Source organism: Copadichromis virginalis, linkage group LG1 (genome assembly GCF_057382275.1).
Source record: "Copadichromis virginalis isolate Kocher_CV1m ecotype Utaka linkage group LG1, C_Virginalis_male_GT1.1, whole genome shotgun sequence".
NCBI classification, from domain to species: Eukaryota; Metazoa; Chordata; class Actinopteri; order Cichliformes; family Cichlidae; genus Copadichromis; species Copadichromis virginalis.
Genome location: NC_140618.1, coordinates 2,830,757 through 2,851,207, shown reverse-complemented (window position 1 = coordinate 2,851,207; position 20,451 = coordinate 2,830,757). Strand labels below are relative to the sequence as shown.

General features: G+C 45.1%; 1 protein-coding gene across 9 annotated transcripts in view; it reads right to left on the bottom strand.

Moving 5' to 3' along the window:
• kifc3 (kinesin family member C3) overlaps positions 1-19,225 on the bottom strand; it is a 38,732-nt gene extending 19,507 nt beyond the window's left edge. For 3 of the 9 annotated variants that reach the window (XM_085472442.1, XM_085472520.1, XM_085472591.1), the window contains exon 1: positions 7,067-7,510. In XM_085472442.1, coding sequence (XP_085328568.1) covers positions 7,067-7,318 — 252 coding nt within the window. In that variant the 5' untranslated portion in view covers positions 7,319-7,510. Of the gene's footprint in view, positions 1-3,163; positions 3,426-3,505; positions 3,717-7,066; positions 7,513-18,933 lie in introns of those variants that run through there. The other 6 variants (XM_085472639.1, XM_085472696.1, XM_085472936.1 and 3 more) reach the window with 5 other exon arrangements.
• Positions 19,226-20,451: the final 1,226 nt, after the last annotated feature.

Sequence of the window (20,451 nt, the reverse complement as noted above, 5' to 3'; positions counted from 1 at the left end):
CCGCAGTCTCAGGTGGGACATGTGAGACAGGTGGTCAGAGCTTCCTGCTGCACGGCGGTCAGTTAACCCACCTACAGCCTCACCGCCACATCACCTGCAGGATTACCAGCAGCTGATCCCAGAACAGCTGATCGGGAGTCTCTCTGGTCAGGATGAGCCAAGCGTGAGCGTAATCTGTTAATCCTGAGAGCAGATGGCCTCGTTAACCCTCGAGTGACCGCGACTCACACGTCGTTAGCACCAATCACACCTCAGCTCGTTTACGTTAAACTTCCAGGAGAAATTTTACACCACAGGTTTGCCTCCACCTCACAAACCGGTTCTGTGATTATTACCTGATTGAGAATCCTGCAGTTAAACATAAAGTTCTACATGAACGTTATAGCCGAGCTTTTTCATTCTTTTTCACCACAAATGCATCGAAGGGAAAAGTTTAAAGAAAACAAACTAATGTGGATCCAGCTGGATTCAGTATCGAGTGGACGACATTGTCTGCTTACAAGGAATGAAGAGATGACGAACATTATCAGGAGAAACTTCATCCACTCAATGGACTCAAGTCCACTTAAACTACAAACTACCTGCCGTCTCCAGCACAGACTCTACAGGACCCCTTGCTGTAGTCCACAGGTCCTCTGACCCTGCTCAGTAATCCGTTCATAGCCCAAGGTCACTGTGATGGATTAATTCTACCATGGGGAAGGTTAGAGGCACCTGGTATCACTAACAGATCTTTATTACAATTATGTACAATATTAAAAAATAATATTTTGGCAGCGGCTAGCACACCTTCTTGGAAAGCAAAAGGCCGCTGGATCGATTCCAGCCAGACACAAATCCCATCTCTGGAAGGTCATCAGAGTAAAACTGCTAAAAATATATTTAAGTTACAGATACGTGGGCTCGCAGTGCAGATTATCCGCTTTAATTTGAGGGCATTACACAAAAGAAAGCTGGGCAGGATCCCAAAAACCTGCACAGGTGGGCTTCATTGCTTTTGTTATTTCTTCATCATTTGAGCAGGTAAACCGTATGAAGGGGATTTGGACTGTGGCATTTAGATTTGGTAATGGTTCTCTGAACCCACAACATGCAACCAAAGGAGACGTGAACGTTAGCAGGACCACAGCTGATCGTCACAGAGAGGCTCAGCAGCACGAAGAGGCCTGAAAGTCCAGAGAAAACAGAGGCTGATGATCACAGGATCCTTTCGAAGGTAAATCGAGCCAAGTGAAGACGGAGGAGAGAGAGGCGATCACGAACCAGAAATCAACGCCAAGAATAGAAAAGACACAAAACAAAAAGAACATGGAAACCATCTGGGCAGGAGCATATGTTCGGACACATGAAGTTAAACTGCAGGACAAAGGCCAGCAGGAGACGCTCGGAGCGGAAACGCGGTCGATAAACGAGCACTTAGGCCGAGAGCGTTTTACTCATCCCGGCGTGCGGCTGACCAATCCAGAGCCGGCCACAGCTCCGTTTCCTGACAGCAGCCAGGCCGACGCTTTCCCGCTCACAGAGAGCAGCAGAGCACGTACAGACAGATGTTCCAGCTGCCTGGTGTGTGGAGCTGATATTTCAAACCTACAAGTTAGGAAGGAATTACACGGCTGGAGCTGCTGACTCATGCAATGTATGGTGAAAGTGCAGATTAGCGCGTGTGCGCGCACGCACGCACAGTATATCAAAGCTTTATTAATGCTGACAGCTGCTGACACATTTTTCCCTGCACACAGCAGAGCTCACGTTCACCTCTCACACTGCCAGTTATCACAATGAGCGCACGCATGCACGCACGCACACACACACTATTAACCTTACTTTAACCACAATGTGCTAATATAACCTTAGGCTAATGCCACTTTATGGTTATGTTAACCAAGGCACCTTCTTAAAATGTGAACGTTCCCTCATCGGCTGATACCTCACGTTCACTTTTGGCTCTAAAAAAACAAATTCACAGTGAACCGAATTAGACGGGAAATAAAAATCCTTAATCTAAGATTCAGACGTGATTTTAAAAAAGTTTGTAATTAAACTGGACAAAAGCAGAAAGAAAATCTTCACGTTTCTCAGCTTTTACACTGATCCTGTCATAACGGAGACAAAAAATGATAAACCTGTAATTTAACCCTCAGATTTCACCGTGCAGATACAGTTTCTGTCAACTGTAACCTCTGAATTACTTTCTATCCTCTTATGCTGCAAACGTTTACATCCTTAGAAAGAAATAAGCATGAAGGAGAAGGATGGCATCCTCGGCTTCTCTTCAGTGTCACAGTAACAAAGTGAGCATCCTGCTCAGTTTACCTCCTGGAGAGACTTTAAGAGCCGCCTCCTCCAAACTGGGTCAAATCTTTACGTTTCTCTCCCTGTACTCAGACTCAGATCTCATTATCATTCATCATCATCATCGCTACCCCACAAACACACATTCTACACAGGAAGTACATCTTTCATTTTTTCAAACCTGAAGCTGAAGCAGCTAAAAGGGAACCCGACATTTAACAACACCATGTTAACCTGTGTTCACTGTGGTTAGCTGTGTGGGGAATTTTACGCTGCTGATGGGGACGTCTGTTCAGCTTGTTCTCTGTTGGCTGCACACACTCATCTTTAGAGCCAGTCTGCCCCACAGAGCAAAACTGCAGGGTCAAAGTTCAGACTATAACCTCTCAAATAATCTTACCATTTCCTACAACTGAAAACAACAACAACATCTTTGATGCCCTGAAATAATTTTTCATGTCTCACAAAGAGGATGGCATGATAAAGACATCTGTATCCAACCTGCTTTGTTTTGGCATCTAAACGCAGCCCTTTGAGTCCCTGTTCATCTGCATCTGTGAGCTCTCAGAAAAGAGCAGAACAAACAAAATAAGAGCGTTTATCTGTTCCAGGCAGCAAGCTGAACAACATCTGGAACAGGAAACATCTGGATGTTCTCTGCAAGCAGAGGCAGACTCCCTGCACAACCTTAGCTGCTGTTTCAGCTCACAGGTGTCTAAACGGGATTAAATAAAGCTTCAGACAACAGGCAGATAAATGAGTGACATCATCATCAGGACGCTTGCACCTGCTCCGTCCCACAGACGCTTCACGTTTTTGACCCACTTATTTTTACAAACTGCTGAAGTCATTATGAAGAGGCTAAAAATACCTGGCAGTGGCTCCGCCTACACATGCTGCAAGGACACAATGCGTGAAAGCAGACGTGCGCTTCAATTAGGACAATCTACGGGTCCCTTGGTAAACTCTCCATGGACAGGAAGAGGTTTGTGGCGAGATAAAACGGCGTGAAAGCGAGGAGGAGGAGAGGAACCAGATGAATGAGGATGAAGCTTTGTGCCACCGACGGCTCGTATTCAGGTCATGAAACACGAGCGTCTGCTCTGCATCAGGTTACAGCCAGACCTCCATGTCTGCTCAACATGTCCGCCTCCTCCTGCAGCGCCTCCATCCCTCCCCACCTCCCTCTCTGCACCATCCGCCCGGCTCTTACCTCCCTGCGGCCTCTCCGTCCACATCATCATCGCCGCATCGCCCAGACTGCTGCAGCTTCGCGCCGACACACAGCAGCAGGATCAGAGTCAAAGACACCCACCAACCCCCCTAACCACACACACACACACACACACACACACACACACACACACACACACACACAGCTTCCTCCCTCCGTTTCCTTAGCAACAGCACAGCAGCATCACACCTCCTGTAGCCCCTCCTCCTCCTCGCTCCATCCCAGCAGCGGATGAATATTTCAGCCTCCACTGAAGCGAGAGCGGCTGCTCCTCCCCCACCTCAAATATTCAGCACTGTGTGTACTCGTATTACTCAGATTGTGGGGACGTGAAGTTTACAGTTAAGATGCGAGGACTCCACAATGCACAAGGTTGGCTTTACGTGAGGGGAAGGTGAGGGTTTCAGCTCAAGGACCCAATCAAAATTAAGAAAGGAAAAAAAAAAAAAATCATGCTTTTAAGTTTCTTTTATTAAATGTATTTGATGACGTTTGTCTAACTGATATCAAATTAGGTTGTTTTTTTGTTTTTGTTTAAGTCATTCGCATCTTAAACTGTAAAATCTTTACTTTTTTTATTCCACTAACACATTACACATCCTGTTTGTGCCTTTCATAAAGTATAATCTTTGGGGAACTTTGCAGAATATGTTATACAAACTTCTGGGAAAACGAAGCTTGTCCTGTCCTGCAGGACGGGAGCTCACAGATTATACCATCAGAGGATGCTGATGAATATTTGGTTACATAACTGATGTGACCAACGCGCTCGACCCTGAATGCCGTCTCTCTATAAGGAGGCAGAGGATTTCAGACATTTATATCATGCGATCGAATGTCCTGTGACAAACAAACAAACAAACATCAGATTTAACTGGAAGCATGAAGCCTCTGATGGGTCCCAGCGGCTACACTGTTGATGCAGGTTTTCATCATGTTCAGAGTGTTAGAGAGTTACAGGGAAAACATTTAAAAAGTGACCATATCTGAACAACACTGTGCCCGCCTGTCCCTGCATTCAGACTATACAAATATGCCTCCTGGGGTTAATTATTACTTACAGTAAAGCAGGGGGACTAAAATAAACGCACACAGTTCGCATGTTCACAGGCAGTTCAAGTCACATATTTGCTCCATGTTCTCTAGCGCCTCCCGAGGGTGGGACAAAGAAGCTGAAGTGAAACCTGAGATCATCCTTACAGTCCGTCCTCCAGCTCAGACTCCACATCTGTTCATCCCGAGCTCATCATTCACCTCCGTCTACACAAGTGCAATCAGTTTACACGACCAGCAGGTGGCGCCGTTTCTGACAGCCGACACATAAATGTGAACTCACAGGTTGATCACCTGTGAAATATTTCACACCAGCTGACCTGAGTGTAAAACAAGTGCACTTATAGTTTTTATAGCAGCAAACTTCACAGAAACCGCACAACACCACAAATCTGACAATGAGACCCAAACATGCGTCACATCGGTCCATCACAAAATAAACTCCGCAGTAAAAGTTTGCCCTGCTATCATTTAATGGCTTTTTCCACAATCAAGTGTTATCTGCGTTTGTATCAGAGCTCCACCAAGTCTGAGTCACTGACCGCGTAAACCCTGCTGAGCTGACCTCTCGTATCAGACAGGTGATTTTTAAGCCAATCAGAGAGCAGACTCACCTTTGCCTAACAACAGAACTCCCGTCAAGTTTAACATTTAGTGACATTTTACTGCTGCAGTCAGATATGATAACTTTTACTGTGCAGCTGTAAACATTCCTCAGTCCGTCAGCAAGTTCAGGTAAAAACTGCTGAATCACAACTTTATGATTATTGAACAATAAAGGATTGGAAAATGAAATCGCCCCGCTGTAAGTGAAAGTCACTCCACAGAAATCACACAAGTCCCGTCTGTGAATGTGTGTCAGCGCCTTCAGTTTGTGTACGTGTGCAACGAGTCGCTCATTACGAAAACTGAAGTCTTCACCAAACAGTCGGCCGGGAGTCTAACTCGTACTTTAGCAGTGTTAGTGTAAGTGTTGTATAATCCCTCTGTGGGGTTTGAGCCATGTCTGTTTTACTGTTTGCAGGATTAATCAGGAAATGCAAAGATGAGCGAGACCTGACGCTTCAAAGAAAGGACTCGTTCCATTTTGGTGCCTGCAGGGCCTCAGAGCCGGTGTTGTGTCAAACAGTGATTTCCAATGTTTGTGTGTTTTTTATGTGTAATATCTTAACATGTGTTTGTAAATAGACTTCAGTGAACAGGTTCACAAAGGGGTTGAATATAACATTTAAAAATGACCCGTTTCTCTTTATAACTGTGTTACTTACATTGTAACTAATCCAGTCCTTCTTGTCCACTTAAAATATGTTTACATAACTGTTGGTATATTTGTTGCACTGTCAGCTGTCCTCTTGGGCAGATTACTCTTAAAAAAACAAATTTTTAATAACAACAAGATATTTTTTAACTGGATAAATAAAGCATATATATAAGTGACTGCCAAAAACTGATCCAGCTTCTACTTTGTTACAGGAATGTTGTTTGTGGCTCAAAATGACTTGATATCATTCATGAGGGATACATTTGACATATGTTTCACATATTATAGTCCAACCAGTTATTTATAGCAGTTTAAATACAAGCAGTCAGTTTTTGGTAGACGACCTTTTTTTGGCACAACACCGGCACTCACAAATGAAGTCGCGTTAGATTCAAGCATCCTGTGCATCATGTTCTCCTCAGTGGATTTCAAATGTTTAACCTCTAACTGGTTAGCAGTGGCTGACTTTTCAAAATAAGAGCAGCTTGTTCACTAATAAAATACAAATTAAAAAAAAAATAATAATAATAATAAATCACCAAAGCAGATTTCACAAACACCGAAACGTCGAGGACAAAAAACACACCGAGCTCTCATAACTGCTGCTGTGATCATCACGGTTACAGTTTTAACAACATTTACTTCTTTGATTTAAAAATAGACTGATCACGTTTTCATGGAAACAAAATCATAATTTAAAAAAGATTTACTTGTTTAAACGCAGTGTTATAATCTATTGTATAACTAATTTGACCAAATTAAAGGTGTAAAAGCTTCAGGCTACAAATGGTCCAGTGCACCTGATGGTCCAGCTGAAGTGAGGCCAACGATACTGAAATGAAGTAAAAATATTTCTACATGTAAACAAATCAGTCTAAAAACAATAATCAGTCAAATAAAAATACTTTAAAGACCTTTGCAAAGATCCTGATGCTCATTTTTGTGAAGTCTCTCAGGCTGCACGTCACCCGTTTGGTAAACAAGGGTTCAGCTTTACACTCCGAGCTTTACTGATCGAGCGCGCTTCAGATCAAATCAGGGGGTCAATCCTTAATAAGTGCAGACTCACACTCACCGAAAATGTAACTAAAAGTAACTAAAAGTTTGTATTTCCTTCTAAAATTAGGAGTGAGTCCCCCGTTTCCCAAACTTGTTTTAAAGTTTTTATGTTTTAATATTTTCAAGAATTGAAACCTCACGCTGCCTGAACCCGACCTCCTCCTCACCTGGACATGCCTCCTGCCGTTAGGGAGGTTGCGTATGTCCCCTCGCCTCCTCCTCCCCTCAGCTCTGCGGTTCATTGATCCATCCACTCGATCCCGGGGCCCGGACGTCCCCCAGCACCCGTCGCCGGCGCCCCCATCCTTCCGACGACCTTCCAGTCCCGCAGCCTCGGTGGACTGGCTTTGCTCCGGTTTGTTCCGGTTCTTAATCAGGTTGTGGAGCGTCAGAACCGCCAGGGTGCACAGGACATACATGACCCCCTCCCCCCACCCCTCAGACTCTAGGGTGCTTCGGGTGGGTGTTTGGTTTCATCACAGGGTTGTTCCAGCCCAGGTGGGAGCTCACAGGCGTCTCGTTTGGGTCCCGCTGAGGTTGACGATCCTCGCTCTGAATGTTTCCTCTAAAAAGGATCAGCTGTTTAAATCCTGCTGTGTTTGTTCACCTCTGTCCCGAACCCCGCCCCGCCAACATCCACAGACGATAAAAACTTCTGAACCTTGTCCCGTCCTCCTCTCTGCTGTCACGCCAACGGTTATCAAGACAGGTAACCAGAGCCTGCAGCCGCCAGCTTCAGTTTCTCAGTGAAACTCAAGACTGTGCAAACGCCTCCTGCTCTGAAGCGAGGCTGCAGAGCCGTGCACCAAAAACAAAAACCCCCAGATAAGAGAAAAGTGATTCGAAGTGCAACATGGACGCAGAGCAAGATGCAAAGTTTCAGCAGAGTTTTCCCTGCAGTGATATTCTGACCTTGAGCTCCACTGCAAGAAAAAACAAAGTTTGTTGTGCAGACCTGCAAGAAAAGCACGAATCCAGCTCCTGCGTGGAGTCCAAGAACTTCTCCTCACAGAGTTTGTGGATGAGCAGCAGGTGCAGCAAACTGCTTGCTCTGTGAATGGAACAGATTAGCACTGTGGCAGGTCGCGTCTTCACCTCCATCAGACTGAGTGGATCAGAGAAAGAGCTCGAGGGGCCTCCTCTCCCTCCTCTCTCTCTGCCGTCCCGGGACCATCTGTTGTTATTGCTGCAGGATAAAACTGCAGAGGATCGGCGGTGACGTAACAGCACGACACTAAACGATGGATTTATGTTAATATCTTCAGGATAAGCTACGTGCCGGTTTTCACGTTTAATAACAGTCGGGATTACTTCCAGTTCTTTGATCACTGATCCGTTTGCAGTCATTGCTTAAACTGATCACATCTCTAACTTTCACTTTACTGGAGCACTTTTATTCAATAAAGAGAGAGTAGAAATAAAGTAGAGAACAGTAAACATAACTGCAGCACACTGGTCATAAAGATCAGTAAAGGCTGATTTTTAGAGTGAGGAAAAGAATTTATTTTGGAAAGTGCTGTCCCAACTATAATTTTAGATGACAGAAGACTTTTATTTTGACAGCAGTGATGTTCTAGTTGGTAGAATAGTCCAGAAAAGTTTAATTTTGAAAAAAAAAAACCCCGATGTCCAAGTATAATTTTAGATCAGAACAGGCTTTTATTTTAGTGACAGGGACAATCTGATTGACATCACCGTCTCATTCTGAATGTGCAGATTGGAAAATCATAAAAGGCTTTTATTGTGGGAACAATGACCTGCTGATTGGGAAAGTAGATGAGGCACAAAGGCTTTTATTTTGGTAAAGTGAAGGGTTTTAGGGTCAGAGTGACCTCGTTCTTTCATGTCGTGGGGACCTCGACCACCTCTCCCAAATATGTGCCATATATGTGGCAGAGCCGGGCATGCTGGGACTTTGACCCAGTGGGAGCTGACGGTCTGAATCACAGCCAGCCAATCCTGATGCTCGCCTCTGATTGGTTGCAGACCTCACTGCATATAGCAGCGATCCATCCTGCAGCTCACTGTAAACAGAGCCGGGACCTTTTCTGGAAACGTTCCTGCAAGAACAAAAGGGGGGCGTTTCCGGTCCACCGACCCCTTTCAGGGCGCTAATGAGGGGAGGGCGGGGCTGCGGTCCAAACTCAGGGTCACACGTTAAAAAAAACCTCACGAGGAAGACCCAGGGGTCATCGAGATCTCAGAGAGTTTTAAGAGTTCCTGCAGAAGTTCAATGAGCCAAGGAGGACTTTAGTTTTAATTTCTAACTGTCCAAACGTGCTCCGCAGACACGCAGTTTATTCTACAGCTGATGGTAAACAAAGAACGAGGGCTTGACTCAAACCCTGGATTTCAGGGCTCTGTGCTAATGAGGCAGCCTGGGAAAACATGCACTCTTAAATGCCATCCTGACATTTAATTGTAAATTTAGATGAAACCCACTCAGATTTAACACATTTTTATTGGCTTCGTTACTTTCACAACTTTCTTCTTGTAACCTGTAGTTTTATTTTAAACTCACAGCGGCTCCAAAACAACATTCTGCCGTTAGTTAGAAAATCAGCAGATTTTCTTTCTTGTATGTTTGTAGTTTTTAAAATCTCAGACTTACAAAACCTCTGAACAATTTTATTTATACAGCGCCAAATCACAACAACAGTCGCCTCAAGGTGCTTTATACTGTACAGTAGACTAGGGCTGTTCGATATAACGATATATATCGGATGACGATATAAAAACATCTATCGTTTCATTTTACGCTATCGTTTGTTTCGTGGTGTCGCAAAATAAACTGTTTACGGCAATATTTGTTCATGGTTTTGATGTCACTGTAGTGGCTACATTAATTTCTTAAAGTTCTCTCTTTCTCTTATATTTAATATAACCACACTACAGACGGACAAGCGCCTGTTTTTATGCGTTGTCGTTACCAACAATGATGTAACACCATCGCGTGTCCGCTTGTTTATTTTCCACATAAACCTTTTGGTCATATCCAAAATCTCATATCCTCCGCAGTAAATCAGAACTAACCGCCGGTCCATCAGCCGACACTTGTAACACCTGTTTGAAAGCCAGTTTTTATTCTCTGGCTTTAAACCAGGCTGACTGCTTTTATGTATATTTATTGTGATTTAATTGTGCTCAAACTGTGTTAGAGATGAGCGGATTTTCCTTTAGCCGTTTTCTCTAAACTTCAGTCAGAGCCTGAGGGAGAAAACGACGTGTCACAGAAACAGGAGAAAACTACAGAAGGAGATCCCGGCCTCGCGCCTCCAGCGCTCCTCTGAAACCACTTCCTGTTCTTCAGGTGACCTGAACGTGCCATCAAACAATAACTGATCAAATCAGAGGTATAAAGTCTTCCAGAGAAAGCGGGCTGTGGCGAGTTAATGACCCCAACACGGAGGAGTGTCAGTTATCAGATCGGACTCTCCTTTATACACACACACACACACACACACACACACACACACACACACACACACACACACACACGATAAGACGATGGAAATGGAAAATGTTTACACACCAAACTGTTGCAACATGATCAGCTGATTAGATAAACGTGGATAAATAATCCGGTGTTTCATTCTCACACCCTCCCTCCACATCAAGCTCAGACGTAATGTTTATATCAAGTGAATCACAGGAATGTTTTACAGATAACAGCGAGGTCAGAGTGAAAGGATTCACACATGTAGTTACTGTGTTGGTCCTGTAGGGGGCAGTGCAGGCATGCGTTCATGTCTCAGGTGTGTCGGCGACTGTAAGAGGCTCAGACCTGCTGCAGATTACTGGAAACCTGCTGTTTTTATTTAAGGAGCTTTTTCCTTTGGAGGCTCATCTGCCCGTCACAGACTTTCTAAACTCAGCTTAAAATAATAACGTTTGTTTGTTTTTTGTCACGTTTAGTTTGATATTTTCTTGAAGACATCAGATGAAACCTCCCAGTTAGTATTTAAAGGAAGACATTTGTGTGACAACTTTGAAGCACATCTGTCCAGAAGTCTCAGAGTAATCCTAACAAACACAGCTGAACCAATCACATCAATCCTTCAGCAAAGTTTTTTAATAAATGGTTTATGGGCTTCATTCTGAAACCAGTTCAACACATCCAGGATATTTTTCCTTATCGGGCTTATCGGCCGGAGAAGTCTGACCCAGAAATATCAGTTCAGCTCTGAGAGGCGGACTTTCCACAAACAGATTCACTGACGAAGTCTCAGGATTAGAAACTATGAAGAGAATAAACACCCTGCACAGCTGCTGCAGAGAGAGGACAGAGCTGCGTGAAGAAGAAAAAGACGATATAAACAGTTTATTTAAAGAAAAGATGGAAAACCAAAAAAACCTGACTCTGAAGATAACGGCCTTCCCGCCATCACAGCTCTGTCATTAAGCAGAGGGAGGATCTGAATGCTGAGCAGTTACATATCGTCTCAAATTAACCTTAGACGTGTGCAGGACGCTCAGCTTTGCTCCTTTTTAAATCTTATTAAAGCTTTAAAGCAACAAAAGCAGGACCAAAGCGACCTTAAACACAACGTACAGGTTGGTCTGCAGCGGCGGTGATCACGACGGTAAGAGGGGTTAACCCCGAAGTTACCGGGATGAGCCTCGGTTCAGGATGGAGACCCGGAGCTGGTAACGGTTGTGTTGTTGTCACAGAGCACGTGCGCTCTCATTTATGATTTATTCATGTGTCAGGAATCAGACACGTTTCAGGAAAACCAGAGAAACCAGCACATGAACTGCACTTCCTGTCTCCCTCCACCCTCCGTCTTCATCCCACCTTTTTGCTCTTTTCACCACTGCAGCAGCACTTAGAGGGGGGAGGGGGCGGCTGGGCTTGGTGGTTTACGCCCTCTTCTGCTCTGAGCTATTTCAGGAGGAAATTACAGAGAGATCAGCCGGGTGGAAACACACAGAGTCTGAGTAACGGAGCCGTGACATCAACCAGCTGAAAAAAGGAAAACAGGAGAGGGAAGGAAAGAGCTAACAGAAGGAAACAACTCAGCGAGGAGGAGGAGGAGGAGGAGGAGTTTCTCCTCAGCTCCAAACCTCAGACTAAACTCCATGTTTCCTGCTTCAAACACTTCAACCCTCAGAGACGCAGAGCAGCAGACTTTTATGACAGTAAAGGACGTCGGGTGATTTTTGTTCTGCAGTAACTTCAGAACATTTTAGTAAAGCTTCACCTTCACACTCTGAACATTTTCAGACTGTCGTTGGTTTGTTCTTGTCACAATCTCATCTTCATCATCAGTGTGAAGGATCCATCAGTCTGAATTAACAGTGTTGGTGTCCCAGATGTTTCATTTGTTTTCTGATGAACTTGATGAAGTGCATTCTGGGTAAGCTGGAGGCTCTTATCGGCATGTGAGACAGCGGTCAGCTCGGCGCGAGGTCTCCTGATTAAACGCCAGGATCGTCCTGCAGCTGAGAATCTGTCTGTATTTGAACTGAACGCTGCTGCACACGCGCTGCACAACGACGTGCACGGATCAGGCTGATCAAACACATTTTATTTGACACCGAGTCCCCACAACATCCTTAAAACGAGGTGTGCTGCCCTGTCAGAGCGTCTAAAAGTTTTAACCGGTCACTGAACTACTGTTTCTGGATCAGAACCCGTTTTTAACAATGACTTCATCTCAGTCATGTTTTCTTCTCCAGAGGACAAAAATCAAACAGCACAAAAAGGTTAAGCTCACCACAGACCCTCCTCTCACACGGGCAGAACCACTGAAATATTTAATATGAAACAATGAATCCAACAGCCCACGTCCTCACAGAGAGACGAGACTTTGGAACGACGTTCAGACTCGCGGCACAAACGGTTCGTAACAGAATCACAGCTGAAGCGACAGCCGGCAGCTCTCGCCTCTGTGAGACTCGTCAGGCGTTTGACACTCAGCAGCGAGCTTTCTGATTTCTGAGGATGGATGAAGGTAGGCCGGAACAGGACCAGGATACGTGGCGTCGGCTCCTTTCTCACCGGAGCCCCCGTTCCTGATTTTTATTTTGATTATCAGAGGAAGATAAAGCCGGATATGACAGGCTAGAAGTCATTCAAGACAGGCAGGAGCATGCAGAGGGGTTTCTGATTTGGCCATCCCTTTTAGGCTAAATAAGAGAAACGGCTCTGAGACCGCTTTAACTAGGGCTGGGTTTAAAAACAACAACTCTATTTTAGCTTGAATAACGCGATATCGATAAATTAAATCCTGAATCGATTTCTAAATATAAATGAATTTTGCCAGAAACGCCAGAATCTCAGTTTAAGCTCACAGAACTATTTCAACAGCTGCCAAACAGCTAAAACAGTAAATGAGAGCAGAAAGACGTAAACACAGAGCGCGGCTCGTTCACCCGACGGCACAAATTAGAATATTTCTGACTGTGTCAGAAATCGAATCGATTATAGAAATCCAGACGATGCCCAGCTCTGTCTTTGATCTACAGCGACCGTTTCTTACTGCGATGGTTCAGTTTCATCTCACCAGGCCTGAAACTTTTAGCTGGAGTATTTAATCTGAAGTGAAAAAACAAAAACGACTCAAATCTCCCACAAACCACCTGCTGCGCTTTAAAGTCCAAACACCAGCAAAACAAATCGTCACACTTAAATAAAAAAATAACATCTGGATCAAATATCACTGTTAAACTAGTGTGTGTGTGTGTGTGTGTGTGTGTGTGTGTGTGTGTGTGTGTGTGTGTGTGTGTGTGTGTGTGTTTCCTGTCATTGTTTTCAGTCAATAAACCCGTGCTGGCTTCAGCAGCTCTGCAGGGCCGACATGAAGCCACTCGCTTTCTGTTTTATTGGAATCCCACTGAGCAGGAAATGAAGTCCCCAGACCCAATCACACGTACAGCAGAGATGCCCCAAGGCATCATGGGAGATCTGACTCAGCTGCTCCGCCTGCTGGACTCAGCCCGGCTACAGCCGTCTGGTTTTAATCACACGCCTTACATAACACAGTCACATCTGTATACACATCTTTGTGAGCACTGCCGCTGACATAATTCTCAGGCCTCGTGGCTGATCTGCTTAGGGGGACCCGGCATCCAAAAACAAGTCCTGCAGAGTGACTTCATTTACTGAACGAGACGTTAGCAACATTTTCAACGGTGAATAACAAACAAATACAAACTCAAAGACTGAAAGAAAGCACAAATGTCTTTCAGATTCTCAGTTTTTCAAAATAAACTGTTTAAACTTTGCAGTAGAAAAACTCAAGTCGCTGAATCTGACAGTGTGCACTTTGCAAACCAGCAGTAGGAGAGTGGCTCTGGCTCAGGATGTCAAACAGATCATTGACCAATCAGAAGGCTGGTGGATGATCCCTCCAGTCTGCATGTTGAAGCATTCACAGGCAGGACATAGCGCTGTTCGATACGACGATATGAAAACGTCTATCGTTTCATGTTATACGCGACCGTTTGTTTCGTGGTGTCAGAAAATAAACTGTTTACAGAATATTGCTTCATGGTTTTGATGGTCACTGTAGCAGCTTGGTCATTTCTTAAACTTCGCTCTAAGATTTAAATAACCACATTACAGACAGACAAGCAACTGTTTTTACGCGTTGTCGTTAGCAACAATGACAGTAAGACTATCGTGTGGCTCCGGAGTCCGCTTGTTTATTTTCCATATAAACCCTTCACAATAAAGCTGTTGAGACTTTTCAAAATAAACTGAAATGACAGAAAAATACATTATTCTCAATCATCAAATTTCAGAATATGCATCAAACAAATGACCTCAAATACAAACATGACGTGACTATAAATGGCGCTTACAGTCACCACGTGGATGCACGCACAGAGAATCCCAGCATAGCCAGTGACGACGAGGCAGAACCAGGGAGCTCCAAACAGAAGGACCAGTCCAAGCAAATCGAGGACCTTATTCCTAAACGAGGGGCTGCCTCTGTAGCACGGACATGGGTTGGTTATGAAATGTCTGACACGGACCAGAAAACTGTACTCCGTAAATTACGCCGCAAACCGGCCCCCACCACAGACTCAAACACGACAAACCTCTTCAACCACCGACGCAAGAATCACGTGAAAGAGTTTGTAGAGAGTTTACGGATGAAAGCAAAAACGAGCTGTCAGGTGCTCCAAATAAACCTCAGACTCAAACGTTAAAACGGGCGTTGCCCCGACGCACGCCATGTAATAAATACAAAGAAAATGACGGCGGTTACAACTTCTGTCTAAAAACGTATTGCTTTAGGCATCAGACAAAACACTCGACTCCAGGTACACGACGCACAGCTGAAAACACTTCACACAGGTCGAGCTGCCCGAGATCCACAGAATTTACCGAAAATGTAAAATTTGTGCGATATATATCGTTATCGGGATAAGAAGTGTTATATCGGGATATGAGATTTTGGTCATAGTGCAGAGCAAGACACCCCAATGCATACAGAGTGATGGAGTCACATAAAGTTAGAAATGACAAGAAAAAAAAAACAAAACAACTACTACATTTTTGAATCTGGACTCCGTCTTGCTCAACAAAAAGTCCTCAAAATGTCTCAAATTTATTCAAGTCCCCACTAAGACACACAAACAAGAGGGGGAGTGTGTGAGTGCACACACTCCCCCTCTCATGCTGGGTTCAGTCTCTCAGCGTGAAGTCAAGATGACATAATAACTATCATCATCATCGTCGTCATCACCATACTTGAAAAGACGTTACACATTAAGCACCACACCCTCCCTGCAGGCCCGCGGGCGTCTCACAGCAGCGTCACATCTGACGAGTAAATCGAGTCCACGAACAAGTCAAACGGCAGTAAACTAAATTTCCTCACACAACAGAAGAGCTCGTGCTGCCTTCACGACTCCTCTGTGATCTCTGCTGTCAGAAATCAGATTTAGAACCAAACCGAAGCAGCGACGGCAGAAACCAATAGAAAGACACCAAACAGGAGCAAACGTGAGCTTTCATTTAAGTCATCTTCCTGATAAAGCAGATGTGCTAACAGCTGCTGAGACAAGGCGTTCGCTGGTATCCGGTTTAACTGAGCATCACACTAGCTCTGACTCCAGCTGCTCAGCTTTACAGGAACCAGCTTCAGCCGCTCGGCTCATTAAAGGTTAACCGGCTGTTTGCTGAGTTCAGAGTCTGAAGTGTAAAATCACTGCTGACCTGCCAACATGTTCACTGACACATCTGCAGCTCCCGCCTTTATCCCGCTACCCCAAAAAGACGACATCTGACCAACTCCTCTGTGCCCTCAATGACGAGTTTTGACACCTCTGTGTATATCAATAAAGTTGTGCTTTGATGACCATTAGAATCGTTTCCAGATGTTTTGATGGGTAGCTGCACGGGCAGAGCTCACCGTCACCAACTTCTGATGCACGCCCAATCATTTCGTCCTGTAAGCAGCCTGAATATGAAAGACACACAAGCTGTGAGGCCGGGCGAGTTCAGGCAACAAAGTAAAACATAAAAACAGATTTAAGAAGGAAAATGACGAGCTCTTTTTTTTGGCTCTGACGGGCGCCGTAAAAGGATCCACGCAGAGACGGTCGCTCTGAAACGTGGAAGTTAGGCTGATGCAGGAAGTCGGCGTAAACACACGTGAGCCTGCAGAGGCCGTCCTGGGAACGGTGCAGTAAACAAGGTGCAACTCCCTGTTACCTGGAAGCTACAAAACCCAACAAAGCTTTGTGGTCACTCTTGTCTGAATTGTGGCAGCACAGTGACGCAGCACACCTGGCGAAGCTTTCACAATCGACCTTTTGTAGGCCACGCTTCGGTCGTAGCCGGCTGGATAAAAGCGGTGCTGTGTGTACGCCGCAGACTAAAAACACGTCACGTCAGACGTGACGGGGAATCGAACACTAAGAACAGAAAAACACAGTTTTCTGAAGAACGTGTGCTGAAAGACGCCCGACAACAAAACGGTTTAATTTGTTCCTTTTCCTGCTTTTACGTTAAATATTTGGAGCTGTTGGTGAAATTAAAAGAGACCGGTCATAGTCGGGCTCCTGTGGTGACACTGTGTGGGGTTCCTGCTTCTCCTGCTCTCATGTTAAAGGACATTTTCTCAGTTATCACAGGAGAAACCGGAAAGCTCCAGAGAGAGAAAGAAGCTCCGAACTCTGGAAACCTGGAAGTTTAAGGGTTAAAGAAGGAGTCTGTCCACGCCAGTGAAGTGTGACGAGGCTTCTTCGGAGAGGAGACTGTATTTATAGAAGGTTTTGTGCTGCGGTGGTCAGCGTGTGCAGACACACCCTGCAGGCCAACCTCCTCCATCACTGCTGCAGGAACAGGAAGCGTCTGACTCCAGAGGAAAAACTTCAGCAGCTTCTCGTGCAGCTCGCTTCAGGCCTCACATGCTCGCCACACACACACACACACACACACACACACACACACACACACACACCTCTCAGCTGAAAAGTTTCCAGCATCTTTCCTGAGCCGAGCTCTCGGCCCGATTCAAAGCGCCGCAACGGCGAATGTTTGACTTCAGGTTTAAACAGTTTATTCAGCTGAAAGAAACCCGCAAAAGACCAGGAAGCAAGACCAACACGCTGAAGCAACTCCTGCAACCAATGCAACCACGGCAACCAAAGCAACAACAGCAACGACCACAGAGTGGTAACAGTCAGCTGACTCGGCGTTTACAGGTGCTCAGATGTGAAAACGTGACACCTTTATTGGTTCTGCTTTCTAAGACTTAACTGTGAACATCAATGATGAAGATCCAGAACATTTCTCATTGATGCGTCTCAGCAAAAACGATAATCGATCATTTTTAACAGAAGTCAGAAGACTCCTGCTCTCCAGAAATAAATGTAAATAGATCACCATCCCACCCCAGGCGGACCCGATGGTCCTAAACGTGAGGTTGTAGGTCTACTGTTCTCCTCAGAAGTTCTTTAAACGCGTCACTATATTTAAAGTTGTTCTGACTTATGACCATTTTGCTCATTCTTGCTCCAGTTATTGATGGATATCAGATAAAAGAAGGCAAATTTATTCCCTCCGTCTGTAAACTGCCTTAAATGTGACGGTTTCTCCTGCTGCTGTTTAAATGCAACTTTCAGTAAATAAACTCCTCGCTGTTCCTCCTCCGCTCTGCACAGCTGCTGCTCAAGGACACGAAACCACAGCAACGACAAACCGAACCAAATATTCATTTTTATTTTTCTGCTCCGATGATCGTTTAGATCAAGTTTGAAAATAAGTTTAAGATCTTTGAAGGAGAAAATCCAGATATTTGTTCTCCTGCATCTCTCCCTCTTCAGCGTTTGTACACTCACAGACTAAACCTGCGATCTGCTGATCAAAGCTAACAGCAGGGCAGACGATTAATCGATTAGTCGATGAGGTGGACACCGTCTGTGTCATTTCCACGAGCATGCATCTGCTGCCACTCTGAGAATAAACTCTAAAAACAAACCGGACGCGAAGCAGAAGTTTTCTGTGATGTGGACAAAGTGTCCGAGAACACGTGCGTGCAAATATTTCACTTTTCTGACTTTTTACTGAAACTCCGATGAGCTGAAAACGTGTTTTCCCAGCAGTAAAGCAGAGAGCTGCTGCTTTCTGCTCCTGTGAGGTAAAGAAGCTGCTGCTGACAGAAACTTGGTCGTCTGCTGATGGTGAAGCTGAGCTCTGATCAGCGGGATTGCGTAAACGCAGGTTTCGGACCTCTGTGCTGCAGGTCAAACTGAACCCCTGCCATCGATCAGGGCATGAACTGATGGAGCGGTATTGACAGCCGGCGGGCCTGTCGTCATCATCACCATGGAAACTAACACGTGGAGAGCTGGCCAGGTGAGGCCGCGGGGCTTTTGTCCGCGTAAAAACCGCTGAGAAAGAAAAGAGCTTTGAAGCGGTGGAAGCTGCTGGACGGCCGGATGAAAAGAGGCAGAAACAGGCGGGCCGAGCCGGGTCAGACCCGGGTCATGTGAAGGACAGCACCCAGAACCCAGACTCTGAACAGCTGACAGCCCGACGGAAGGAAAAGTTTAGAGGAAGCAGACTTCTCCTTACCTCCCGGTCCCGAGCAGCGCCTCCTCTCCCTCCTTCTCCTCTTCTCCCGCTCCTTCCTCGCAGTGAAGTCTTCTGCAGACTCGGGCAGACTCTCCAGCAACCAGACGCGGATTCAAAGTGAAACCTGCGGATCTCCGAGGCCCCGAATCCGTGTGCGCCTCCTGCCCTGCGCCGCTGGAAACTCCGGACTGCTTGCTTGGTGCTGCTGCCTTCACGGACTGTGGGATATGCGGTGACTCTGTGGTTGCGTGTGTGTTTGAGCGCGCATGGGCGGAGTGGAAAAAATGGCACTTTTATAGACGGAGGGCGGGTCTGACTGTGAGACTGTCAGTGAAAAACATCAGGCTAAGATCTGGCACACACACGTCATCAGCTCAGATGAGCTCTTTAAAATTTAGATTTTTCTTTATTTCATGATTATTCTTTTTTGTTTTCTAAAACATCAGCATGACCCGCACATGTGTCAGTATGTATCACTGCAAAGAGTCAAACAGGTGACAACATGTCAGTAATATGACTGATACAGACATCTTTACAGACAGTACAAAGTGGCCAGTGTGTCACGTTGACCCACTGCAGCTGAAACTGTTTACATAACAGAAGCTCTCATCTTGGTGTTTTTGGGCAAATGTGACATATTTTTACATAAAACCTGCAAAGAGAGCGCGAGACATGTTTTCACTTTGTGAGATAAAACCACAACAATAAGACTTCAGACTTTATATAAATGCATCTATTTATGCAGTATTTGCAGATGCAGGTGAGCGGCACATTAAGGGAAGCTTGAAGAAAGGAAGAAATAACAGGTGTGGGGGTGTGACTTAATCCGGACTTTGGACCTCAGTGCCACCCTCCTGAATGCATCACTGTAAATGTACACACCAGCACAATGTTTGGACACACCTTCTCATTGAATGGTTTTTCTTTATTTTTACTTCTCTCTAAAATGTAAACACAAACTGAAAAAAATGACAACTAACTCTAAATATGTTTTAGATTTTAGTTTCCTGTAGCCGCCCTTTGCTTTGTTGGCAGCGCTGCAAACCTCGCTGCCTTCTCTCAGTGAGCTTCATGATGTAGTCACCTGAATGATTTCACTTCACAGGTGAGCCTGTCAGGGTTCATTTGTGGAATTTCTTAATCTGGTTGGGACCATCAGTTGTGTTGTGCAGAAGTCAGGTTGGTTCACAGCTCACAGCCCTACTTGACAACTGTTAGAATTCATATTATGGCAAGAACCAATCAGCTAAGTAAAGAGAAACGACAGCCCATCATTACTTTAAGAACTGAAGGTCAGTCAGTCCAGAAAACTTTGAATGTGTCCCCAAAAACCATCAAGCACTACGAGGAAACTGGTTCACATGAGGACCGCCCCAGGAAGGGAAGACCAGGAGTCACCTCTGCTGCTGAGGATAAATCGAATTTTATATATAATTCTAAATGCAAAAAAGTCAAATTTAGAAAGTGTTTCTAACTTCTTCACTTGAAAAAAAAGTGACACAGTGATCTTCATCCTTC